Genomic DNA, 27508 nt, shown 5'->3' with positions numbered 1-27508 from the left:
CGTAGTCGGCAGAAAAATGAGACGTACAGGAGAGAAGTCTGTGTTGAATTCTAGCAGGTCCCTGAGGGACACAAGAACTGAGAATGGCCCCAAGTTCTTCTGCAGCCAGTCCACACTGCTGTTAGAGTTGGACACACAGCCAGAGTCTGGAGGGAAGAGGGTTATTAACATACAGACATAACCATCAAAACACAAACATGCGATTGGTCTAAACCTATACAGATTTGCAGTTCTACATTGTATAATGTTATTACATGTCATCACCAACTATAAAAATAAAAATAAATGAAAAAACATTGTGATATACTTTAAAACGAACTATTCAAAAAAACAAACATCCAATCAGCTGATGATTACCTGTTGTGGGTCGAGACAGGAAGGGGATGACCAGCTTCTTCAGAACCAGCTGCTGCTGCTCTAGGGTCATGTGATCAAACTGGGCTCCAAACTCCTTCACCCTGAAAGTGATACGTGAGTAATGTGTATGAGTTATAAGGACCTAACATTTAGGGGACATAACATTATGAGGACCTAATACCTACATTATGAGGACCTAATACCTACATTATGAGGACCTAATACCTAACTTTGTGAGGACCTGACACACTAAGGTCATAAACCCAAATAGTAACCACTTACACAGCTTGGTAAGAGTCACAGCTGAGGTTCTTGGTGCTGAGGCAGTGCAGAAACCCTTCTGATGCAGACGGCAGAAACGGTCTCAGATGCCCAGAGAACAACTTCCTGATGACAACACTATCTCTCAGCTGATCCTCAGTCAGTCTGTTGACCCTGATCTCTCCAATCACATCCAGCACCTGGGATAGTGCTGGGCCAATCACAGGCTCAGACTGGGGAGGAAGAGATGTGGTTGGTCACTTCATGCTTTGGCAAACCCTGACCCAATACACCACATACTTACTTGAACTTTAACCTCAAACTAGGCCAACCCTAAACTATTCCTGGCCTTGAACAAAGTTGTTACATTTTTATGCTCTATTCGAAAACTCTAGGGCTGAGAAATTGGTTACGTCGACATTGGTAAGGACAACCACAATGTTTTCAGAATCAGACGTACCTGGTTGGAGAGAAGTACAAGAGCCTGATCCAGAACTGCAGAAGCTTTAGTGAAGAACAGCTTCCAGGTCTCTTTGGAGTATGTGTTGTTCTCTGATAGTTTACATTTCAGCAGTGTGACCAGGTTCTCAGCTGTGAGGTCTTTCAGCTGAAGGAGAGACAAGTATTTTAGCGACTTATACTACTTCAGTTGCACATTTTTGGTCCATCTTTAAGCAGTGAGGCAGTTGCAGTCCCACTCCTTCCCTATGTTTTTTGCTTTATTGAAGAGGTAGAACATGGACTTAACATTAACCACCAGTGAATGATTCTAATTAATCAAAATGTTAAGTTGAGTTTTTTTCTGTGACTCGTAAATACAGAAAGCCGTAGGCTATAAGCACAAAGCCAGTAATCTATAAGTACAAACATGATTGTCTGAAGACATTTAAACCCATACCTGTGAGCAGGCGTATTGTTTGATGCTGAAGTCACATAGACGTCCCGTTGAGATCCCAGAGTCCAAGAGCTGTTGTAGAGATGAACTATAACACAGGTAAGACAGAAGTATCAGTGTCAAACTCACAACCAACTCTCACAATCAGGATCAGTGTGTTTCAATCACTTGGATGGACCAGGTTTGCAAACTTCAGGGGAGTTTCCCAAAATGCCCAGTTTTTCAGAAAAACAGGTTGGAAGATTCCAGATAACTTGATTATTTCCTCCTTATTCTTGAAATCCTCCAACCAGGAAAAAAAATTATATATATATATGAATTTTGGGACAGTTACAAGAATTTTGCAACCCTAGTCTAGTCTGAATAACGTCTTACTGTACCTGTCAACACTGGCACAGATTCTTGTTGCTGAGAGAGATTTAAAAAAAAAGAAAACAGGGCGTTTGATATTGGATTAAATGTGCAGTTCTAGGATAAAGATTAGGGTAGGGTACAGTATCAAGGTGTTGTTTACTAAACTTAATTTACCATTGTGCGATGACACTGGACACTGGAAAACAAGAGACACAAAATAATCATTAAGGAAAGTCTCTTAGACTAGTCACACTGTTGTCCATTCCCCCTATTGTAAGTTCAGGGTAATATAAGAAGCATAAAGAACAATGTTCTTTCACAATCTTGAAACATTTTAATGAGACATGAACTGACTTACCTGTTGGTTAACTGGTACCAGAGCACAATCTGTTCACATGAAAACAAAATACATAGAGATTAAATTGAGTAAAAAAATAAAACAAATTATATCTGGAATCTGATTCGAGAAAAAGACAGTGCACCTGACTCACCCATTGGTGCAGATTCTGTGAGGTCATAAACACTGGCCCAGATGATTGGCTCCATCTCTTGAGGCAATGCTGACATGGCTTGGTACAGCCTCACAAAACTGTGAAAAGCCAATACAAAGACAATGTAATTTAAAAGATTTGTCTATTTAATCTTTTTACATGAATATAGAGAAAATGTATGTAATCACTTGATCCGCATATCATGGATCGCCTAATCAACCTATTGTCTAAAGTTTGACTTACATGGTCTGGTAAACTGGGCAGCCGACTGGAGTCTGGGGAGAGGATAGAAGTTAACATAGAAGTTAAGGATCGAAGTTAACATCACCATATTGAGGCAAGACTGCAGTGTTTTTTTCAGTTATCTCAAAGACAGCATTACAAGTTTGTTTACTAATAATCTTTGGGATCATTACCACCACAGACAGCCTGGAGAGGTGGTACAAGAACTCAGGGAGTTTCCTCTCCCTTGGTGACTTAGACAGGTAGTCAAACACTGTGTTGATGATGACATCTTTCCCTGGAAGACCAGGAAGAGGCAACACCACCAGCTCTGCAGTCTGCTTTGGAGAGAGAACCTCCAGGGCTGACAACTGGAAGGAGACAGGTGGAAAGAGAGAGATTGTAATGTTCAAAACGCCTCCTCCAACATCAAAAATGGACATATTAACCTGGGTGAACTGATGTGCGAAAACATTACTGATGTACAGACTTAACTAGAATGCTTTACAACCCATTTATTGTGTCTTTAAAACCTGTTGGGGCTAGGGGGCAGTATTTGCACGGCCGGATAAAAAACATACCCGATTGAATCTGGTTACTACTCCTGCCCAGTAACTAGAATATGCATATAATTAGTCGATTTGGATAGAAAACACTCTAAAGTTTCTAAAACTGTTTGAAGGGTGTCTGTGAGTATAACAGAACTCATATGGCAGTCCAAAACCTGAGAAGATTGCAGGAAGTGGAAATCTGATTTGTGGAATCACCTTCAACACTTTGCCTATGAAACACACCGTGAGTTAGGATTCATTTAGCACTTCCTAAGGCTTCCACTAGATGTCAACAGTCTTTACAAAGTGGTTTGAGTCTTCTCCGTTAAAAACTGACCGAACGAGAGGCCTGGAAAATTGGTCATAGGGGGAGGGCCATTACTACTATGACGCGGGCGCCCGTGGGTACCCTCTCGTTCCGAAACGTTTAGTAAGACAATGCAATCGTCCGCCTTGAATATTATTGAAGCTCTGATTGAAAAAGGCCCTAAAGATTTATGTTATACAACGTTTGACATGTTTGAACGAATGTAAATATATATTTTTTGCACATTCGTGATGAAAAGTCCGGCGCGCCTCGTACATTATGAGTAGTCTTCGGAACGCGCTAACAAGAAGGAGCTATTGGGACATAAATTATTAACTTTTTCGAACAAAACTACATTTGTTGTGGACCTGGGATTCCTGGAAGTGCCTTACGATGAAGATAATCAAAGGTAAGGGAATATTTACAATAGTATATTTGATTTTAGATGGTTCCAAGATGGCGCTAACCTGTATCTCCTAGCCTATTTTTCTGAGCATAGCACCTCGTTTATTGCAAAGTGTGATTTCCCAGTAAAGTTATTTTTAAATCTGGCAATGCGGTCGCATTCACGAGATGTTAATCTATAATTCTTTGAATGACAATATTACATTTTAACAATGTTTTCGATTAGTAATTTTGTAAATTGTAGTGCTGTTTCACCAGAAGCATTTGAGGGAAAATATTTTCTGAACGTCACGCGCCGATGTAAAATGCTGTTTTTATGTATAAATATGAACTTTATCGAACAAAAAATGCATGTATTGTGTAACATGATGTCCTAGGAGTGTCATCTGATGAAGATTGTCAAAGGTTAGTGCTGCATTTAGCTGTGTTTTGGGTATTTGTGATGCATGCTAGTTGCTTTGAAAATGGCAGTGTGATTATTTTTGGCAGGGTACTCTCCTAACATAATCTAATGTTTTGCTTTTGCTGTAAAGCCTTTTTGAAATCGGACAACGTGGTTCGATTCAGGAGAGGTGTATGTATAAAATGGTGTAAAATAGTCATATGTTTGAGAAATTGAAGTTATAGCATTTATGAGGAATTTGTATTTCGCGCGACGCGATTCCAATGGCTGTTGACTAGGGTGGGACGCAAACGTCCCACTGGCCCAGACAGGTTAATAAAATATATGTATGTATAAACAAAGTGGCGTAGTCGGCAGAAAGTGACACGTACCGGAGAGAAGTCTGTGTTGAGTTTCAACAGGTCGCTAAGGGACAGCAGGACTGAAAACCGCCCCAAGTTCTTCTGCAGCCAGTCCACACTGCTGTTAGAGTTGGACACACAGCCAGAGTCTGGAGGGAGGAGACCAATGGGTTAAGGTCAAAGACTAAATGAAGTTGAGGAACAGTTTGCTGCTTTTACTCTAGTTGCTATCTTCCATACCTGAGGAGTTTTTGGTCAGGAAGGGCTGGATGAAGTATTTGACCACCAGCTCTTGTCTCTTCTGGTCCATTTGGTCGAATTGATTGCTGAACTCCCTCAGTCTGTGAGAAAGGAAATATAAATCATTAAGCCTCTAGCTACGAGGACCGCGCGGGACCTCTACCGGGAGCATCTTCCTAGAAATGTCGCTCTAGCGTTTGAACAGTTTGACCCGGACTCGATAGAAGGGGAGAGGACGACTGCGACAGAATCTGCTCAGAATGACAGGAGATAATGAATTGAAAGCAATAATGACCTTTTCTTCTACACAGAAGTTCATGCACATTTAATGCCTAAAGATCTTTCCTGATGTTTTCCTGACCTTTCCAATAACTTTCTGCTGCATTTCCAACACTTTAAACCACACTTCCTTCTGACTGAAATTTGGCATTACTCAATTTGACATATCATATGTATTATTTAGTGCTTTCATTGAGGTAATGGCAATAAGGTACACTTCTAATGTTTCAACAAATACTTATTTGACATGTGTTTCAGATACCCCTAGATGTTCTTAAATAGAGAATGAAAAAGCTTGATGAAAACGAATGATGTGTTAGGGCAGTAAATATCATTGAGAAAACGCATCATTTCTAGTGGCTTAACCTTCTGGGTGCGACGTCCTTAACGGTGGGTTAACCCCTGACCCCAACCCATGATTGCTCCCCTTGTGTTTGACCTCGAAATATCCAGGAAATTGTATTGGATTCCTCTCAGTCAGCTGAACTCACCAATATCCGCTACTAATTGCTGGGACAAACAGAGTCCCCTCTCGAGGGGTATTTTCAAGACGACATGGTATATCAAATATTCTTTGAGCATGGTGTTTGCAACGCCAGCATGGTGTGTACAACGCCAGGGTTGTGGGTTCGATTCCCACGGGGGGCCAGTACAACAAAAAAAATAATGCATGAAATGTATCTAATGTATGCATTCACTACTGTAAGTCGCTCTGGATAAGAGCGTCTGCTAAATGACTAACATGTAACTTGTAAACATATACCACTGTCAAATGATGTATAGTTCATGAGGACCTAAATTATGAGGACCTAGTGTTACGAGGCGTTTATAAAACATACATCTGTTGATACGTGTCACAGCTGAGGTTCTTGGTGCTGAGGCAGTGCAGAAACCCTCCTGATGCAGACGGCAGGAACAGTCTCAGACGCCCAGAGAACCACTTCCTGATGACATCACTGTCTCTCAACTGATCGTCAGTCAGCCTGTTGACCCGGATCTCTCCAATCACATCCAGTGCCTGGGATACTGCAGGGCCAATCACAGGTTTGGACTGGGGAGGAAGAGATGTGATTGGTCATTCAGAAAAAGAACAACACACTGCAACCTTGACCTTGATCACCAGAGTTAAGGAAGGTTGATTTATATTCTCACCATATTGGAGAACATGTCCAGAGCTTGGTCTAAGACAGAGGTCAGTTTGGTGAGGAGAACCTTCCAGGTCTCTTTAGAGTGAGAGGAGTTGCCAGGCAGTTTACATTTCAGAAGAGACACCAGGTGTTCTGCAGTGAAGTTTGTCAGCTTTGAGAGAGAAGAGCAGATGATATGGAGTCAATGAATGAATACATGTAGAGGATTTCTCTACCTTGGTATCTCTACAGTATCTCTTTGTCTCTCATACACTAGAATCACGGCCATAGTGGAAAAATCTCACCGATGCACAGGCATACTCCTCCAGGGAAAAGTTACAGGGCACGTTCGCTGTATTTGATGTCGCCAAATAACTTTGTAGTGAATCACTGTAGAAGTATCAAATAGAACAAACGGTCATATCACTGATAACCATAAGAGGCTACTAAATGGATTAAGACCAGGTAGATCTTAGATACAGGTGATAAACTTGTTACCTGGCATTTCCTTCACAGACTCTGCTATCTGCAGAAAAAGAGAAATACATGTTTAGTTTCAGACTCTCATGCAGCAATATATACGGTACAGTAGGTATCAAATCTGTTGTTGCTGTCAGAGAAAACACTTACCGTTCGCTGGTGTTATTGGACACTGAAAAAGACAGAAGATTTTATATTACAAAGGTATCAATAATAATAGGCCATTTCATTACAGTAGTCAATTACAGTAGGTACATTACTTCATTACAGTAGTCAATTACAGTAGTTACACTACTTCACTACAGTCGTCAATTAGTGTAGTTACATTACTTCACTACAGTCGTCAATTAGTGTAGTTACATTACTTCATTACAATAGTCAATTACAGTAGTTACATTACTTCATTACAATAGTCAATTACAGTAGTTACATTACTTCATTACAATAGTCAATTACAGTAGTTACATTACTTCATTGCAGTAGTCAATGAAAGATATAATAATAAATAAGAGATACATTCTCACCTTCATATTCATCGGCAAGCAATCTGTCAACAAAAATTAGAAACCCCATTGAAAAATAGTCCGTTGATATATTGTTTTAATAATCTATTCATGTTAAAATAGTCATCGTGGTTAATGAAGGACGACTGACCTGCTGGAGCGGTCTGCATCAGGTTGTCTATAATGGCCTGAATGACTGGTTCCATCTCTGGAGGTACAGACGGTAAGGCCTGGTACAGACGCTCAAAGCTGAGACAGACACAGACAACAGATATGTCAAAGTGTAGTAGTGATTTGTGGTTTTACAAGATCATGAAGATAAATGATCTCTTCATTGTTAGACTTCTGTTGAATCCACTTACATGGTCTTAAAGCTATCGCATGGTAGCATCATCTGAAAAGGACATCAAAGGGCTTCATCAATATAACAACAAGATAAAGCATCAATATCAGTTGAGGTACAAGTTAGAACTTTTGTTTACTAATGCACAAAGTGTTACCTCTTCAGAGAGCCTGACGAGGTAGTACAGGAACTCAGGGAGTTTCCTCTCCTTTGGTGACATAGACAGGTAGTCAAACACTGTGTTGATGATGACAGCTTTCCCTGGAAGACCAGGAAGAGGCAACACCAGCAGCTCTGCTGTCTGCTTTGGAGAGAGAACCTCCAGGACTGACAACTGGAAGAGAGGAGACAAGAAGGTTATCAATACTTAATGAGGACAAGTATTTACGTATAATCATTGTGGCGTAGTCGGCAGAAAAATGAGACGTACAGGAGAGAAGTCTGTGTTGAATTCTAGCAGGTCCCTGAGGGACACAAGAACTGAGAATGGCCCCAAGTTCTTCTGCAGCCAGTCCACACTGCTGTTAGAGTTGGACACACAGCCAGAGTCTGGAGGGAGGAGACCAATGGGTTAAGGCCAAAGATTAAATGAAGTTGAGGAACAGTTTGCTGCTTTTACTCTAGTTGCTATCTTCCATACCTGAGGAGTTTTGGGTCAGGAAGGGCTGGATGAAGTATTTGACCACCAGCTCTTGTCTCATCTGGTCCATTTGGTCGAATTGATTGCTGAACTCCCTCAGTCTGTGAGAAAGGAAAGAGAACATACTATCAGCTTGATATGAATCACATTAACCCTTTACGGCAGTGGGCTAAATCAGGGTCACAGAGTGTTTCTTGGTGGTCTTAAAGAAATCTACTTTGAAACAGAAGTATTCCCCTCACACACGGTTATGGACTTTTTTTAAAAGTACTATGTCAGATATAGAGTTGAAATGTTTTACATTTTGATGTTTCATCCCAATATTACAGTTTATATTAATCACAGAAAACTGAAATGTAATGAAACACTTTGATATAAAAAACACTGCATTTTCTGCTATTTTTCTTTCTCTCACCAAATGAGTCCAATAGCTATTTGGTCATTTGACTGCAGGTTACATGTTACATGGGCTACATGTTATGCATTAATATCAATCTATTAAGGGATACTTTAGGATTTTGGCAATGAGGCCCTGTATCTACTTCCCCAGAGTCAGATGAACTTGTGGACACCATTTTTATCTCTCTGTGTCCGGTATGAAAGAAGTTAGACGTAGTTTCGCCAGCCAATGCTAACTAGAGTTAGCGCCATGACTGGACGTCTATGGGTATCTGCATAAACTTCCAGTCATTGATGCTAATGCTAGTTAGCAATTGCCTTAGCAGTAGTCAGCAACTTCCTTCAAACTGCACGCAGAGACATAAAGATGGTATCCACGAGTTCATCTGACTCTGGAGAAGTAGTTAAATGGTTTCCCAAAGTATCCCTTTAACCATACATACATCTGTTGATACGTGTCACAGCTCAGGTTCTTGGTGCTGAGGCAGTGCAGAAACGCTCCTGATGCAGACGGCAGGAACAGTCTCAGACGCCCAGAGAACCACTTCCTGATGACATCAATGTCTCTCAGCTGATCCTCAGTCAGTCTGTTGACCCGGATCTCTCCAATCACATCTAGCACCTGGGATAGTGCTGGGCCAATGACAGGTTTGGACTGGGGAGGAAGAGATCGGTCATTCAATTACCGAACAGGGCCACGTTCAGTTGCAAAACGCTCTCGAACGTTGCATATAGAAAACCATGAAAAGAACCTCCGTGATTCCTACATAGCATATTCCTATGTGAACTTTCCAAAACGTTGCGTCCTGCTGAACGCGCCTCACACATTTAAGGAACGTTGATCTACTGTATATTCTCACCATATTGGAGAACATGTCCAGAGCTTGGTCTAAGACAGAGGTCAGTTTGGTGAGGAGAACCTTCCAGGTCTCTTTCGAGTGAGAGGAGTTGCCAGGCAGTTTACATTTCAGAAGAGACACCAGGTGTTCTGCAGTGAAGTCTTTCAGCTTCGAGAGAGAAGAACAGATGTTGTGGAGTCAATGAATGAATACATGTAGAAGTTTTCTCTGCCTTGGTATTTCCATGTCTTTGTCTCTCATACATTAGAATCACGGCCATAGTGAAAGAATCTCACCGATGCACAGGCATACTTCTCACATTATTAATTACTTAACAAACCAGATCAGCACAATGATTTCTATTGGTCCAAGATGAAATATTTGTTCTTACTTTAGAAGCAACTAATTACCTGTGAACAAGCATACTGTTCCAAGCTGAAATTGCATAGAACTTCTGTCATATTCCCCATGTGCAGGTGGTGTTGTAGTGGATAGCTGTGGAGAATTGAAAAGACAGAATTAGCAGAGGTATGTACCAGGGTTGAATGGCGGGAACCCAGTTACAGAGATTTACCGCACAAAACCCCTCCATTTTCCCGTGATAAATAACTGCGAGAAACCGGTAAATTATAATAAATTATTTAGAGTTTATTAACAGCATGGTGTGAAATGGAACTGTTAAATTATATGTGATGTCTAAATCGAGCTTCTCTACGGCCTCTGCATGATGAATCATCAACGCTCAGGGTGGGGACAGACTGTCCATCTCAGGGTGAGGACAGACGGCCCGTCTCATGGTGGGAACAGACGGCCCGTCTCAGGGTGGGGACAGACGGCCCGTCTCATGGTGGGAACAGACGGCCCGTCTCATGGTGGGGACAGACGGTCCGTCTCAGCTTGGGGACAGACGGTCCATCTCAGGGTGGGGACAGACGGCCCGTCTCATGGTGGGAACAGACGGCCCGTCTCATGGTGGGGACAGACGGTCCATCTCAGGGTATGGACAGACGGCCCGTCTCAGGCTGGGAACAGACGGCCCGTCTCAGGGTGTGGACAGACGGCCCGTCTCAGGGCGGGGACAGACGGCCCGTCTCAGGGCGGGGACAGACGGCCCGTCTCAGGGCGGGGACAGACGGCCCGTCTCAGGGCGGGGACAGGCGGCCCGTCTCAGGGCGGGGACAGACGGCCCGTCTCAGGGCGGGGACAGACGGTCCATCTCAGGGTGGGGACAGACGGCCCGTCTCATGGTGGGAACAGACGGCCCGTCTCATGGTGGGGACAGACGGTCCATCTCAGGGTGGGAACAGACGGTCCATCTCAGGGTGGGGACAGACGGCCCGTCTCAGGGTGGGAACAGACGGCCCGTCTCAGGGCGGGGACAGGCGGCCCGTCTCAGGGTGGGGACAGACGGCCCGTCTCAGGGCGGGGACAGACGGCCCGTCTCAGGGCGGGGACAGGCGGCCCGTCTCAGGGCGGGGACAGACGGCCCGTCTCAGGGCGGGGACAGACGGTCCGTCTCAGGGCGGGGACAGACGGTCCATCTCAGGGTGGGGACAGACGGCCCGTCTCATGGTGGGGACAGATGGCCCGTCTCATGGTGGGGACAGATGGTCCATCTCAGGGTGGGGACAGACGGTCCATCTCAGGGTGGGGACAGACGGCCCGTCTCATGGTGGGGACAGATGGCCCGTCTCATGGTGGGGACAGATGGTCCATCTCAGGGCGGGGACAGACGGTCCGTCTCAGGGTGGGGACAGACGGCCCGTCTCATGGTGGGAACAGACGGCCCGTCTCATGGTGGGGACAGATGGTCCATCTCAGGGCGGGGACAGACGGTCCGTCTCAGGGTATGGACAGACGGCCCGTCTCAGGGTGGGAACAGACGGCCCGTCTCAGGGTGTGGACAGACGGCCCGTCTCAGGGCGGGGACAGACGGCCCGTCTCATGGCGGGAACAGACGGCCCGTCTCAGGGCGGGGACAGACGGCCCGTCTCAGGGCGGGGACAGACGGCCCGTCTCAGGGCGGGGACAGACGGCCCGTCTCAGGGCGGGGACAGGCGGCCCGTCTCAGGGCGGGGACAGACGGCCCGTCTCAGGGCGGGGACAGACGGCCCGTCTCAGGGTGGGGACAGACGTGCAAATCTATCATCTCATCATGGTAACTTTTTTTCTTGTGACAGGTAGGCCTACATTTGCTGAGGCACAGCCAATGCTACAGTAATATAAAGACAGAATAAGCGTCTAATTTACCCATCTCTATCTGGCTTTCAGGGTCACCTTGTTTTTTCATTGTAAAGATTTTTTTTGTTTGTGGCTGCAGAGTTTAAAACTGCCTATCACTCGAATATCGTTGCTTTAAATCAGTGCACGCGCAACCACTCTCTCGCAGTATTTCTCTCTCTCCATCGACTCCATTCAAATTACATCCAAAATAGATCATCCTGTCTAGATTGATATATCGCCCAATATATAGATGTCCTACCCTACCTCTTTCAGGTAATAAATATAATGCAGTATTAGCCTTATTTAGATAACTAATGATGAGTTATGCATAATAAGCTTCTAATTTATAGCCGCTGTCTCTTGCAGAAATACGCAAGCACCTGTGCCTCGCCGGCCTCTCCTTAAAAAACGCTGCTTAACTCTGGGTCTTCTTGGAGTTTCTTATACCAATAGACTATTCTAAGAGGGACGCAAGCCTCTTGTTTGCTGAACGTTAAATTGAGCAGACAATTGAACTCACAGGTAGTTTGAAAGAAGAGGAACGGGCAATGGCGGTAGGCTAGAGCAGTTATTAATTCAGATCCATAACCATTCAATCTTCATGAAGAGAAGTGAAAGCCTTCTGCATCTAATTCTAGTCCTATATTATTCCAAGAATGTCATTAGAATGATGACGATAAGGACAACAAAACTTATTTCACTTAACAGTTGAAAGTGAGGAAGGAATGAAGCAACAATAGAGAGAGAAAGAGGAGGTAGGCTAATAACATTAAGGGAAATATTACAAAAGGTGTTTATGTGTCAGCCTACTGATTATACAAATAGGCCCAATTATATTTCAACATTAAAATAAAATTCACTAGTCTATACTTGTAACTTTTTAGGCCGCATGTGCTGCACCAGAATCGCATGTTCTCTTCTGCTTTATCATGGTTTGAACAATGTGCGTAATTCAAGTCCGTATAATACAATACAGTACAGTAATACAGTTCACACTCAAATAGTCTACTGGAGCTAGTTTCATTTATTTAGCCAACAGAGCATATAGCTAGCTACATCTATGGGCTTTTATGTTTTTCTGTCGTGCGTAATTTGAAGTAGTCTATATCATATAGGCTATACATTGGATAATGGCACAATCATTTTGACTTTTTGGGGCTCATTAAATGTCGTTAATGTAGGGCTCATAAAATGTATTTAATATAATATCAGGCTCAGGTAGCATCAACTTTACATTTTCATTCTGATCAAAGCTCTAATAAAAATCCAGACATATTTATACGCTTTATAATGCTTTTGAATGACACTTCCGGTTTTGGCAGGAAATACCGGGTCCCCCGGGAGAAAAGTGATTTATTCTCAGGATGGAACGTTTGTAAAATACCGGAAAATATTAAACCCTAGTATGTACAGTAGCCGACTAGCTATAATGTTAGCTAAGCATTAGCACACCTAGCATTAGCACGTTAGCACTAGAACAACAGCACCTAGCATAAATGTAATGTGATGAATGTATGTACCTGTTGACTCCAGCACAGACTCTGGTATCTGTTGATGGTCACAGATGAAAGAGATTAGTATGTTTCTTGTAATTTATTTGTTTCAGACAAATGTACAGTATATCTGTATCTTATTACTCGATAGCACTGTTAAATATAGATATGTAAATATATGCAAATAAAACTTACAATTAAATGGTGTTGATGGGCACTGAAAATTAAACAGTTATTTAAATTACAATTGTGATGTTTTGAAATTACAATATTAATATTTTCCTAACATATTTCAATGTATTCAATATATTTTCTGCTTACCTGTTCATCCAATCCACAACCTGACCAAATAAACAAACACATGTGGTAAACAACAGGGTATGATGGGAAATATTTGTGAGGATTTATTTAGACCATAAACAACATGAAGGATTGATGAAAAGATTAGAAGTGTGACTGACCTTCTGGAGCGGTCTGCATCAGGTTGTCTATGTTGGCCCAGACAACTGGTTCCATCTCTGGAGGTACAGACGATAAGGCCTGGTACAGACGCTCAAAGCTGAGACAGACACAACGAGGAAGTTAACATAATAAACCACTGCATTTCACAGAACAGAGGTTCAACATTGCTTGTGTTTCAAAGAGCCAGAGCTTCAGTTCTCCCATGTAGTCTAACTTACATGATTTTGTAGGATTTGCAGGGCATTGTTATCTGAAACAAAACATTATGAAAGAGTTAATTTATAATGGTGAAAAGGTGTTTTCAGGTTGTCGTATCCTGCCTCAAAATGTTGGGTCGCATTGTTAGGCTAGCTCATTGTTGACCAGTAGAGCTGTGTTACCTCCGCAGACAGCCTTATGAGGTGGTACAGGAAGTCAGGGAGTTTCCTCTCCTTTGGTGACTCAGTCAGGTAGTCAAACACTGTGTTGATGATGACAGCTTTCCCTGGAAGACCAGGAAGAGGCAAAACCACCAGCTCTGCAGTCTGCTTTGGAGAGAGAACCTCCAGGGCTGACAACTGGAAGGAAAGAGACAAGAAGGTTATTAAACATTAGATTCAGTTTCTCTATCAAATGTTAGAAACATAACAATTGCTGATATGGTGACTCAGTATAATGACTGAATACATAATAATCCAAATATCTATGTACTGTATAATCATGGACCACATAGTGAAGGAAAAGCAGCCAACAAGTGCTCAGCCTATGTGGGAACTCCTTCAAGACTGTTGGAAAAGCATTCCAGGTGAAGCTGGTTGAGAGAATGCCAAGAGTGTGCAAAGATGTCATGTCATCAAGGCAAAGGGTGGCTATATAAAATATATTTGGATTTGTTTAACACTTTTTATGGTTACTACATGATTCCATATGTGTTATTTCATAGTTTTGATTTCTTCACTATTATTCTACAATGTAGAAAATTGTAAAAATAAAGAAAAACCCTTGAATGCGTAGGTGTGTCCAAAATGTTGACCGGTAGTGTATATACAGTATAAACATGGTGGTGCAGTCAGCCGACATTGAAACGTACATGACTCTCATACTTACAGCAGAGAAATGACCATTTAGATCATAGAAATCCCTCAGAGGAGCGAATGCAGAGAATCCACCAAAGTTCTTGATCAGCCAGTCTGCACTGCTACTGGCTGAAGAGATGCACTGTGGGTCTGAAGATTGAAACAGTGAAGGGATATCAGTATATCAGAGGCCATTTTCGGGTTATAATGATTTCTCTTTCATTTAATAGTAATAATCAATATGCAGTGGGACTGCGACTGCTGAAGATCACATGACAAGAGTCTGAAGCTTGCCACCATAGAGTTGTATAGAGATCGCAACGTTGTATCTATGAGCGCACGGGCAGCGCCATTGAGGCCATCTCCATTTTGAAGTAGTCAATTTTTTCTTCTATTACTTCTATGTGTGGGTAAACAAACTGAAAGGGTTTATACTTTATTTTTTATCTAACCCTTATTTTACCAGGTAAAGTTGACTGAGAACACATTCAGATTTACAGCAACAACCTGGGGAATAGTTACAGGGGAGAGGAAGGGGGGATGAATGAACCAATTGGAATCTGGGGATGATTAGGTGGCCATGATGGTATGAGGGAAGATTGGGAATTTAGCCAGGACACTGGGGTTAACACCCCTACTCTTACAATAAGTGCCATGGGATATTTTAGTAGCCACAGAGAGTCAGGACACCCTTTTAACATCCCATCCGAAAGACGGCTCCCTACACAGGGCAATGTCCCCAAACACTGCCCTGGGGCATTGGGATATTTTTTAGACCAGAGGAAAGAGTATATTAGCCATATACCACAAACCCCCGAGGTGCCTTATTGCTATTATAAACTGGTTACCAACATAATTAGAGTAGTAAAAATAAACGGTTTTGCCTGGAGAACTAATCAATCAGAACTCTTACCTGAGGAGTTGTGATTCAACAGGAAGGGCAACAGGAATTGTTTGTAGATCATGTGACCGTGCATTTCATACATCTGCTCGTCCTCCTGGTCCATCAGCTTCATTTGTTCACTCAGCTCCCCCACACTGTGGAACCATAGATATATTATTATTAGTGTTAGGTTAGGTTAGGTTAGGTTAGACATTTACATTTACATTTACGTCATTTAGCAGACGCTCTTATCCAGAGCGACTTACAAATTGGTGCATTCACCTTATGATATCCAGTGGAACAACCACTTTACAATAATAGTTAGGTTAGGTTTAGTGTTACTCACAAGGCTTGGTAGATGTATTAGTGTTAGGTTAGGTTAGGTTTAGTGTTACTCACAAGGCTTGGTAGATGTATTAGTGTTAGGTTAGGTTAGGTTTAGTGTTACTCACAGGGCTTGGTTTATGTATTAGTGTTAGGTTAGGCTAGGTTTAGTGTTACTCACAGGGCTTGGTTTATGTATTAGTGTTAGGTTAGGCTAGGTTTAGTGTTACTCACAGGGCTTGGTTTATGTATTAGTGTTAGGTTAGGCTAGGTTTAGTGTTACTCACAGGGCTTGGTTTATGTATTAGTGTTAGGTTAGGCTAGGTTTAGTGTTACTCACAGGGCTTGGTTTATGTATTAGTGTTAGGTTAGGCTAGGTTTAGTGTTACTCACAGGGCTTGGTTTATGTATTAGTGTTAGGTTAGGCTAGGTTTAGTGTTACTCACAGGGCTTGGTAGACGGGGCAGGTGAAGTTCTTGGTGCTGAGGCAGGAGAGAAGGCTGGGAGGGACGGAGGGAAGCAGGGGCTTCAGTTTGATCTGGAACCAGAGCCTGATGAAGTCTGGGTCGTTGAGATTCTCCTGGGTCAGAGCCGGGGAGTCTGCCTGGCCAAACACCTCTTGGAAGTGGTGCGCCACCTCACTGAAGTTCTGTATGGGGAAGGTAAAATCTTAAACACTGTCTAATTCATTTTGTGACATCAGCAGCATAACTCTACAGTGTACATATTGTGGTAAATGACCATTTAAGTTATAATTAATTCCACACTTAACATTCTGTCCAAATTTTTAAGACTTCAAATATGATCTAATGTCCAAATAAGTCCCCTAATGATTGGTTGAGGCTTACCGCGGTGGAGAACTTCTGGACCAATGAGTTGAGCCGCCCAGTCAGCTCCACGACCAGACGCATAATAGTCTCCTCGGACATTGTCAAGTTGCTACGGGCAACACAGTGCAGGACGCGCGCCACTTTCTCCACAGCATTGGTCAACTAGAGCAAGAGAGAGGGACAGATGGAAAGATTATATTGTTCTCATAACTATTATTTGTTGTAATTGCTGTTAATATTATTACCGCTATTAACGTTATCCTTATTATTCCATTATTAATGTCTTATTTGACCATCGTTGATAGATTAGATAGATGATTAGATGAGTTTATTAGTCACATAGACAGGGTAGCAGATGTAATCGCAGGGTACAGTGAAATTCTTATACTCCGAGCTCCAACAGTGCAGCTCAAAAATGTTTCACTTTGACAATGTAAGTGTTTTTCACTTTTCCACGTCAACAAAGTATATTGAATTGAATTTTTGTTTTGAATTGAACTGAAAGAGATCACGCGAGAACGAGATGTTGAGAGGTTGTCATGACATGCAGTCACCAGTAGGTGTCTCTGTACTCCTCTAATTCTACCTATATCAGTCAGAGGCCTACTATTATCAAAGCAAGAGAATCCTTGGTGTAAAACACAGGCCGTTGAACTAATATAACAGCTATCTCCATAGCAACTATCTCCATAGCAGCTATCTCCATAGCAGCTATCTCCATGCCGTGTTCCAGCATGATTTTTATTTCTTTCTTTTTATTTAACTAGGCAAGTCAGTTAAGAACAAATTCTTATTTACAATGATTACATTTCAGACCCATGCCAGATCTCACAACGCCTGGATAGGTGTTTAATGTATCAGCTAACCCCATCATATGATATAGTCATGCGATGCCCAACTGCTCTGTTGATGACACAGCACACAACCATAGGTTGATGCAAGCAAATCACATCCTGCCGTGGTCGGGAGTCCAATAGGGCGGCGCACAATTGGACTCCTCGGTTTGGCCGAGGTAGACCGTCATTGTAAATAACAATTTGTTCTTAACTGATTTGCCTAGTTAAATAAAGGTTAAATAAAACATGAAATAAAAAAAGATGCGATGCAACGCCTGCAATGTAGTCGGCCTGGAAAGCAACTGATGTGAACTATAGATGGCTGTAGCTACTCACCCCACATGACCTCTCCTCTAGGGTGATGCTACATATGTCAAGGGGCATAGTGTCATGATATATAGATGGCTGTAGCTACTCACCCCACATGACCTCTCCTCTAGGGTGATGCTACATACGTCAAGGGGCATAGTGTCATTGTCCATGCTGTCCATATCTGAGTTCAGGTAGCTACGGAGACAGAGATAGATACAGAGACATAGTAGAGACAGTTAACATAGAACACAACACAGATCGTCAGTAATGGTCAGTAAATATCATGATCAGTGACTTTCTTGCATCAGCTATGGTACTATGTTTGGTACTAGCTACATCTGGGAGTATGGTACCATGTTTGGTACTAGCTACATCTGTCAGCATGGTACTATGTTTGGTGCTAGCTACATCTGGGAGGATGGTACTATGTTTGGTACTAGCTACATCTGGGAGTATGGTACCATGTTGGACATGTTTGGTACTAACTACATCTGGGAGTATGGAACTATGTTTGGTACTAGCTACATCTGTCAGTATGGTACTATGTTTGGTACTAGCTACATCTGGGAGTATGGTACTATGTTTGGTACTAGCTACATCTGGGAGTATGGTACCATGTTGGACATGTTTGGTACTAACTACATCTGTCAGTATGGTACTATGTTTGGTACTAGCTACATCTGTCAGTATGGTACCATGTTGGACATGTTTGGTACTAACTACATCTGGGAGTATGGAACTATGTTTGGTACTAGCTACATCTGGGAGTATGGTACCATGTTGGACATGTTTGGTACTAGCTACATCTGGGAGTATGGAACTATGTTTGGTACTAACTACATCTGGGAGTATGGAACTATGTTTGGTACTAGCTACATCTGTCAGTATGGTACCATGTTGGACATGTTTGGTACTAACTACATCTGGGAGTATGGTACTATGTTTGGTACTAGCTACATCTGGGAGTATGGTACCATGTTGGACATGTTTGGTACTAACTACATCTGTCAGTATGGTACTATGTTTGGTACTAACTACATCTGTCAGTATGGTACCATGTTGGACATGTTTGGTACTAACTACATCTGGGAGTATGGAACTATGTTTGGTACTAGCTACATCTGGGAGTATGGAACTATGTTTGGTACTAACTACATCTGTCAGTATGGTACCATGTTGGACATGTTTGGTACTAACTACATCTGGGAGTATGGAACTATGTTTGGTACTAGCTACATCTGGGAGTATGGAACTATGTTTGGTACTAACTACATCTGGGAGTATGGAACTATGTTTGGTACTAACTACATCTGGGAGTATGGTACCATGTTGGACATGTTTGGTACTAACTACATCTGGGAGTATGGAACTATGTTTGGTACTAACTACATCTGGGAGTATGGTACCATGTTGGACATGTTTGGTACTAACTACATCTGGGAGTATGGTACCATGTTGGACATGTTTGGTACTAACTACATCTGGGAGTATGGAACTATGTTTGGTACTAGCTACATCTGGGAGTATGGAACTATGTTTGGTACTAGCTACATCTGGGTGTATGGTACTATGTGTGGTACTAACTACATCTGGGAGTATGGAACTATGTTTGGTACTAGCTACATCTGGTTGTATGGTACTATGTGTGGTACTAACTACATCTGACAGCATGTTTGACACTATATTTGGGACTTTATTTGCCACTTAAATGTTATTTAATTAACCCTTATTTTACCAGGTAAGTTGACTGAGAACACATTCTCATTTACAGCAACAACCTGTGTGTCACGTTCTGACCCTAGTAAGATGTCATTTTCTATAGTAGAGTAGGGCAGGGCGTGACAGTGGGTGTTTTTGGTTCTATGTTTTCTATTTCTATGTTTAAGTTCTAGTTTTTCTATTTCTATGTTGGGATTGTTTGGGGTCAATCTCTAATTGGAGGCAGCTGATCCTCATTGCATCTGATTAGAGATCATATTTAAGTAGGGGTTTTTCTCTTCCTGTTTTGTGGGTTATTATCTTTTGAGTAGTGTGTTTTCCTCGCTGCGTCACAGTTTGTTGTTTTTGTGGTTTCAAGTTATTTATGTATTGCATTCAGTTTCACGTTTAATCAATATGTGGAACTATGAACACGCTGCATTTTGGTCCGCTCCTTCGAACAGCCGTGACACTGTGGAATAGTTACAGGGGAGAGGAGGGGGATGAATGAGCCAATTGTAAACTGGGGATGATTAGGTGACCGTGATGATATGAGGGCCAGATTTAGTACCTACTATTATGCTTGTCTTTTGGCTCTATGTTTGAGACTACATATGTTTCTATCTCTAGTGTTGTATTTGTCAGTATATTTAGTGAACATTTTACTCACAACACTTTGTGGAAGACAGCCTTGAGGCTGCCAGGTATGTGCGTCTGGTCGTGAGGCAGGACACGGCGGAGAACAGGCACCACTACATGGTCATACCAGTCCTCTACGTCCAATATGTCTTCCATCCAGTCTTCTGGCTCGTCTTCCTGGGACCTGTAGTTCCCGGCCAGCTCGGCCAGAGTCCAGTTCAACACAACCTGAGTTAGAGTGGTGCTCCTGATCTCAGACAGGGGCTTCTGTGGAGGGGGAAGAAAGATGGGGTTAGAGAGAGAGACAGGTTTATCTGTGGAGGGGCTGAGAGACAGGTGAGACAGACAGGGTTTAGAGACAGACAGGGTTTAGAGAGAGACAGGTTCAAGAGAGACAGGTGAGACAGACAGGGTTAGAGACAGACAGGGTTTAGAGACAGGGTTAGAGAGAGACAGTTGAGACAGACAGGGTTAGAGACAGAAAGGGTTTGAGAGAGACAGGTGAGACAGACAGGGTCAGAGACAGGCAGGGTCAGAGAGAGACAGGGTTAGAGACAGACAGGGTTAGAGACAGACAGGGTTAGAGAGAGACAGGGTTAGCGAGAGACATGGTCAGAGACAGACAGGGTTTAGAGACAGGGTTAGAGACAGACAGGTGAGAGACAGGGTTAGAGAGACAGGTGAGACAGACAGGTTTAGAGACAGACAGGGTTAGAGACACACAGGGTTTAGAGACTGGGTTAGAGAGAGACAGGTTTAGAGACAGACAGGGTTTGGAGACAGGGTTAGAGAGAGACAGGTGAGACAGACAGGGTTAGAGAGAGACAGGTTTAGAGACAGACAGGTTTAGAGACAGACAGGGTTAGAGAGAGACAGGTTTAGAGACAGACAGGGTTAGTGACAGACATGGTTAGAGAGAGACAGGACCTCAATAGAAGGTAGTGAAGAATGGTAAAGACAGGACCTCAATAGCTGCCCCCAGCTACGCCCTCGATACCATATGTGAATTGATTGCCCCCCATCTATCTATTGAGCTCGTGCTACTAGGTGACCTAAACTGGGACATGCTTACCACCCCGACCATCCTACAATCTAAGCTTGATGCCCTCAATCTCACACAAATTATCAATGAACCTACCAGGTACAACCCCAAATCCTTAAACACAGGCACCCTCATAGATGTCATCCTAACTAACACGCCCTCCAAATACACCTCTGCTGTTTTCAATCAAGATCTCAGCGATCACTGCCTCATTGCCTGCATCCGTAATGGGTCTGCGACCAAACGACCACCCGTCATCACTGTCAAACGCTCCCTAAAACACTTCTGCGAGCAGGCCTTCCTAATCGACCTGGCCGTGGTATCCTGGAATGACATTGACCTCCTCCCGTCAGTAGATGGTGCCTGGCTATTCTTTAAAAGTGACAACCTCACCATCTTAAATAAGCATGCCCCACTCAAAAAATGTAGAACTAGGAATAGATATAGTCCTTGGTTCACTCCAGACCTGTCTGCCCTTAACCAGCACAGAAACATCCTGTGGCGTTCTGCATTAGCATCGAATAGCCCCCGTGATATGCAACTTTTCAGGGAAGTTAGGAACAAATATACACAGGCAGTTAGAAAAGCTAAGGGTAGCTTTTTCAAACAGAAATTTGCATCCTGTAGTACTAACTCAAAAAAGTTCTGGGACACTGTAAAGTCCATGGAGAATAAGAGCACCTCCTCCCAGCTGCCCACTGCCCTGAGGCTAGGAAACACTGTTACCAACGATTAATCCACTATAATTGAGAATTTCAATAAGCATTTCTCTACGGCTGGCCATGCTTTACACCTGGATATCCCTACCCCGGTCAACTGCCCGGCACCCTCCACAGCAACCCGCCAAAGCCCAAACCATTTCTCCTTCACCCAAATCCAGATAGCTGATGTTCTGAAAGAGCTGCAAAATCTGGACCCATACAAATCAGGCTAGACAATCTGGACCCTCTCTTTCTAAAATGATTTGCCGAAATTGTTGCAACTCCTATTACTAGCCTGTTCAACCTCTCTTTCGTATCGTCTGAGATTCCCAAAGATTGGAAAGCTGCCGCGGTCATCCCCCTCTTCAAAGGGGGTGACACTCTAGACCCAAACTGCTACTGACCTATATCTATCCTACCCTGTCTGTCTAAGGTCTTCGAAAGCCAAGTTAACAAACAGATTACCGACCATTTCGAATCCCACCGTACCTTCGCCGCTATGCAATCTGGTTTCAGAGCTGGTCATGGGTGCACCTCAGCCACGCTCAAGGTCCTAAACGACATCATAACCGCCATCGATAAGAGACATTACTGTGCAGCTGTCTGTATTCATCGACCTGGCCAAGGCTTTCAACTCAATCACCACATTCTTATTGGCAGACTTGACAGCCTTGGTTTCTCAAATGATTGCCTCGCCTGGTTTACCAACTACTTCTCTGATAGAGTTCAGTGTGTCAAATCGGAGGGCCTGTTGTCCGGACCTCTGTCAGTCTCTATGGGTGTGCCACAGGGTTCAATTCTCGGGCCGACTCTCTTCTCTGTATACATCAATGATGTTGCTCTTGCTGCTGGTGATTCTCTGATCCACCTCTACACAGATGACACCATTCTGTATACTTCTGGCCCCTCTTTGGACACTGTGTTAACTAACCTCCATACGAGCTTCAATGCCATACAACTCTCCTTCCGTGGCCTCCAACTGCTCTTAAATGCAGGTAAAACTAAATGCATGCTCTTCAACCGATCACTGCCCGCACCTGCTTGCCCGTCCAGCATCACTACTCTGGACGGCTCTGACTTAGAATACGTGGACAACTACAAATACCTGGGTGTCTGGTTAGACTGTAAACTCTCCTTCCAAACTCACATTAAGCATCTCCAATCCAAAATGAAATCTAGAATCGGCTTCCTATATCCCAACAAAGCATCCTTCACTCATGCTGCCAAACACACCCTCGTAAAACTGACCATCCTACCGATTCTCGACTTCGGTAATGTCATCTATAAAATAGCCTCCAACACTCTACTCAACAAACTGGATGCAGTCTATCACAGTGCCATCCGTTTTGTCACCAAAGCCCCATACACTACCCACCATTGCGACCTGTACGCTCTCGTTGGTTGACCCTCGCTTCATACTCGTCGGCAAACCCACTGGCTACAGGTTATCTACAAGTCTCTGCTAGGTAAAGCCCCGCCTTATCTCAGCTCTCTGGTCACAATAGCAGCACCCACTAGTAGCACGCGCTCGAGCAGGTATATCTCACTGGTCACCCCCAAAGCCAATTCCTCCTTTGGTCATCTTTCCTTCCAGTTCTCTGCTGCCAATGACTGAAACGAACTGCAAAAATCTCTGAAGCTGGAGACTCATATCTCCCTTACTAGCTTTAAGCGCCAGCTGTCAGAGCAGCTCACAGATCACTGCATCTGTACATAGCCCATCTGTAAACAGCCCATCTATCTACCTACCTCATCCCCATACTGTATTTATTTATTTATCTTGCTCCTTTGCACCCCAGTATCTCTACTTGCACATTCATCTTCTGCACATCTACCATTCCAGTGTTTAATTGCTATATTGTAATTACTTCGCCACCATGGCCTATTTATTGCCTTAACTTACCTCATTTGCACTCACTGTATGTAGACTTTTTGTTTTCTTTCGTTCTACTGTATTATTGACTGTATGTTTTGTTTATTCCATGTGTAACTCTGTGTTGTTGTATGTGTCGAATTGCTACGCTTTATCTTGGCCAGGTCGCAGTTGCAAATGAGAACTTGTTCTCAACTAGCCTACCTGGTTAAATAAAGGTGAAATAAAAATTAAATTAAATTAAATAGAAGGTAGTGAGGAATGGTAAAGACAGGGCCTCAATAGATGGTTGTGAGGAATGGTAAAGACAGGGCCTCAATAGAAGGTAGTGAGGAATGGTAAAGACAGGGCCTCAATAGAAGGCAGTGAGGAATGGTAAAGACAGGGCCTCAATAGAAGGCAGTGAGGAATGGTAAAGACAGGGCCTCAATAGAAGGCAGTGAGGAATGGTAAAGACAGGGCCTCAATAGAAGGCAGTGAGGAATGGTAAAGACAGGGCCTCAATAGAAGGTAGTGAGGAATGGTAAAGACAGGGCCTCAAATGGTAAAGACAGGGCCTCAATAGAAGGTAGTGAGGAATGGTAAAGACAGGGCCTCAATAGAAGGTAGTGAGGAATGGTAAAGACAGGGCCTCAATAGAAGGTAGTGAGGAATGGTAAAGACAGGACTCAATAGGAGACAGTGAGGAATGGTAAAGACAGGGCCTCAATAGAAGGCAGTGAGGAATGGTAAAGACAGGGCCTCAATAGAAGGTAGTGAGGAATGGTAAAGACAGGACCTCAATAGAAGGTAGTGAGGAATGGTAAAGACAGGACTCAATAGAAGGCAGTGAGGAATGGTAAAGACAGGGCCTCAATAGAAGGCAGTGAGGAATGGTAAAGACAGGGCCTCAATAGAAGGCAGTGAGGAATGGTAAAGACAGGGCCTCAGTAGAAGGCAGTGAGGAATGGTAAAGACAGGGCCTCAATAGAAGGCAGTGAGGAATGGTAAAGACAGGGCCTCAATAGAAGGCAGTGGGGAATGGTAAAGACAGGGCCTCAATAGAAGGTAGTGAGGAATGGTAAAGACAGGGCCTCAAATGGTAAAGACAGGGCCTCAATAGAAGGTAGTGAGGAATGGTAAAGACAGGGCCTCAATAGAAGGTAGTGAGGAATGGTAAAGACAGGGCCTCAATAGAAGGTAGTAAGGAATGGTAAAGACAGGACTCAATAGGAGACAGTGAGGAATGGTAAAGACAGGGCCCCAATAGAAGGCAGCGAGGAATGGTAAAGACAGGGCCTCAATAGAAGGTAGTGAGGAATGGTAAAGACAGGACCTCAATAGAAGGTAGTGAGGAATGGTAAAGACAGGACTCAATAGAAGGCAGTGAGGAATGGTAAAGACAGGGCCTCAATAGAAGGTAGTGAGGAATGGTAAAGACAGGGCCTCAATAGAAGGTAGTGAGGAATGGTAAAGACAGGACTCAATAGAAGGCAGTGAGGAATGGTAAAGACAGGGCCTCAATAGAAGGCAGTGAGGAGTGGTAAAGACAGGGCCTCAATAGAAGGTAGTGAGGAATGGTAAAGACAGGACCTCAATAGAAGGTAGTGAGGAATGGTAAAGACAGGACCTCAATAGAAGGTAGACTTGAAGTAGTTCCTGTTCTATCCTAGATAGAAAATGTGTGTGTGTGTATATGTGTGTGTGTGTATGTGTGGTTACTTTGTGCGTGAGCGACACAAACTCCCTGACGAAGCTTCCGAAAGGCCTGAAGACCCCCATGAACCCGTTCACCACCTGGGATTGGACAGAATCAGACAATTATAATTTCCTCTACCTACTGACATATCACTTCTGTTTGATTATGGTTTATTAATGCTCTACTCTACTTTGCATCTCAAATGGCACCCTATTCCCTATATAGTGCACTACTGTAGACCAGAATGGCATCCTATTCCCTATGTAGAACACTACTGTTGACCAGAGCCCTATAGGCCTATGTAGGGAATAAGGTGCCATTTGGGACATAAGGCCTACCTCTCGAAGGCTCTCCTGGGGTGAGGGGGGTCGGGGTGGGTATTGTTCATCCGACGTGGGTCTGGGTGGGTACGCGGGGGTGTAGGATGGGGGGTAGATGGGGTTGGGGTACCCTGGTGTGGTCCAGGTGGAGTTCTCCATGGGGGGATGGACCTCTGTCATCAGGGTGTGGAACACCAGACTCAGGGTTCCATTCTCCAGTCCCTCCACCTCCGGATGCAACAACAACTCTGCCTTCTGCTCCAGAGTTAACAGGTGTAGCACCTCCAGCTAAAAGAGACAGAGATAGACCACCAGTATGTTTCAGTTAGAGAAAGAGAGAGAGAAACCACCAGTATGTTTCAGTTAGAGAGAGACAGAGAGAGAGAGAGACCATCAGTATGTTTCAGTTAGAGCGAGAGAGAGAGACCACCAGTATGTTTCAGTTAGAGCGAGAGAGAGAGAGAGAGAGACCACCAGTATGTTTCAGTTAGAGCGAGAGAGAGAGACCACCAGTATGTTTCAGTTAGAGCGAGAGAGAGAGACCACCAGTATGTTTCAGTTAGAGAGAGACAGAGAGAGAGAGACCATCAGTATGTTTCGGTGAGAGAGAGAGAAAACCAGTATGTTTCAGTGAGAGAGAGAGAGAGAGAGAGAGAGAGAGAGAGAGAGAGAGAGAGAGAGAGAGACCACCAGTATGTTTCAGTGAGAGAGAGAGAGACCACCAGTATGTTTCAGTGAGAGAGAGAGAGAGAGAGAGAGAGAGAGAGACCACCAGTATGTTTCAGTAAGAGAGAGAGAGAGAGAGAGAGAGAGAGAGAGAGACACAGACACAGACAGAGAGAGACCATCAGTATGTTTCAGTGAGAGAGAGAGAGAGAGAGAGAGAGAGAGAGAGAGAGAGAGAGAGAGAGGTGAGAGACCACCAGTAGGTTTCAGTTAGAGACAGAGAGAGACCACCAGTATGTTTCAGTTAGAGAGAGAGAGAGAGACCACCAGTATGTTTCAGTGAGAGACAGAGAGAGAGAGACAGAGAGAGACCACCAGTATGTTTCAGTGAGAGAGAGAGAGAGAGACAGAGTGAGACCACCAGTATGTTTCAGTGAGAGACAGAGAGAGACCATCAGTATGTTTCAGTGAGAGAGAGACAGAGAGAGAAACCACCAGTATGTTTCAGTGAGAGAGAGAGACAGAGAAAGAGAGAGACAGAGACCACCAGTATGTTTCAGTGAGAGAGAGAGACAGAGAAAGAGAGAGACAGAGACCACCAGTATGTTTCAGTGAGAGAAAGAGAGAGAGAGAGAGAGAGAGAGAGAGAGAGAGAGAGAGAAAGACAGAGAGAGACCACCAGTATGTTTCAGTGAGAGAGAGAGAGACAGAGAGAGACAGAGAGACACCACCAGTATGTTTCAGTGAGAGACAGAGAGAGACCACCAGAATGTTTCAGTGAGAGAGACAGAGAGAGAGACAGAGAGAGACCACCAGTATGTCTCAGTGACAGAGAGAGACCATCAGTATGTTTCAGTGAGAGAGAGACAGAGAGAGAGACCACCAGTATGTTTCAGTGGGACAGAGAGAGACCACCAGTATGTTTCAGAGAGAAAGAGACAGAGAGAGAGAGACCACCAGTATGTTTCAGTGAGAGACAGAGAGAGACCACCAGTATGTTTCAGTGAGCGAGAGAGAGACCACCAGTATGTTTCAG

General features: G+C 43.7%; 1 protein-coding gene across 3 annotated transcripts in view; it reads right to left on the bottom strand.

The window, feature by feature from the left end:
* LOC106597798 (uncharacterized) overlaps positions 1-27508 on the bottom strand; it is a 119783-nt gene that overhangs the window by 68883 nt on the left and 23392 nt on the right. For 2 of the 3 annotated variants that reach the window (XM_082958538.1, XM_082958539.1), the window contains 41 exons: positions 25825-26094; positions 25510-25584; positions 20224-20459; positions 17963-18050; positions 16726-16869; positions 16324-16526; positions 15584-15708; positions 14702-14820; positions 13996-14172; positions 13834-13865; positions 13615-13712; positions 13475-13494; positions 13349-13370; positions 13181-13208; positions 9848-9932; positions 9459-9605; positions 9042-9253; positions 8200-8300; positions 7990-8108; positions 7717-7893; positions 7579-7610; positions 7368-7465; positions 7238-7260; positions 6864-6885; positions 6732-6759; positions 6539-6623; positions 6259-6405; positions 5946-6157; positions 4828-4928; positions 4618-4736; positions 2775-2951; positions 2602-2633; positions 2359-2456; positions 2226-2254; positions 2042-2063; positions 1894-1921; positions 1517-1601; positions 1079-1225; positions 640-851; positions 358-458; positions 28-146 (listed from right to left, as the gene is read on the bottom strand). In XM_082958538.1, the coding sequence (XP_082814664.1) occupies positions 28-146; positions 358-458; positions 640-851; positions 1079-1225; positions 1517-1601; positions 1894-1921; positions 2042-2063; positions 2226-2254; positions 2359-2456; positions 2602-2633; positions 2775-2951; positions 4618-4736; positions 4828-4928; positions 5946-6157; positions 6259-6405; positions 6539-6623; positions 6732-6759; positions 6864-6885; positions 7238-7260; positions 7368-7465; positions 7579-7610; positions 7717-7893; positions 7990-8108; positions 8200-8300; positions 9042-9253; positions 9459-9605; positions 9848-9932; positions 13181-13208; positions 13349-13370; positions 13475-13494; positions 13615-13712; positions 13834-13865; positions 13996-14172; positions 14702-14820; positions 15584-15708; positions 16324-16526; positions 16726-16869; positions 17963-18050; positions 20224-20459; positions 25510-25584; positions 25825-26094 (4395 nt within the window). Of the gene's footprint in view, positions 1-27; positions 147-357; positions 459-639; positions 852-1078; positions 1226-1516; positions 1602-1893; positions 1922-2041; positions 2064-2225; positions 2255-2358; positions 2457-2601; positions 2634-2774; positions 2952-4617; positions 4737-4827; positions 4929-5945; positions 6158-6258; positions 6406-6538; positions 6624-6731; positions 6760-6863; positions 6886-7237; positions 7261-7367; positions 7466-7578; positions 7611-7716; positions 7894-7989; positions 8109-8199; positions 8301-9041; positions 9254-9458; positions 9606-9847; positions 9933-13180; positions 13209-13348; positions 13371-13474; positions 13495-13614; positions 13713-13833; positions 13866-13995; positions 14173-14701; positions 14821-15583; positions 15709-16323; positions 16527-16725; positions 16870-17879; positions 17930-17962; positions 18051-20223; positions 20460-25509; positions 25585-25824; positions 26095-27508 lie in introns of those variants that run through there. The other variant, XM_082958540.1, reaches the window with a different exon arrangement.

The sequence above is a fragment of the Salmo salar genome, chromosome 12 (assembly GCF_965601325.2).
Source record: "Salmo salar chromosome 12, fSalSal1, whole genome shotgun sequence".
Classification (NCBI taxonomy): Eukaryota; Metazoa; Chordata; class Actinopteri; order Salmoniformes; family Salmonidae; genus Salmo; species Salmo salar.
The sequence above is the reverse complement of the archived record's forward strand: the minus strand, read 5'-3'. Positions and strand labels throughout refer to the sequence as shown.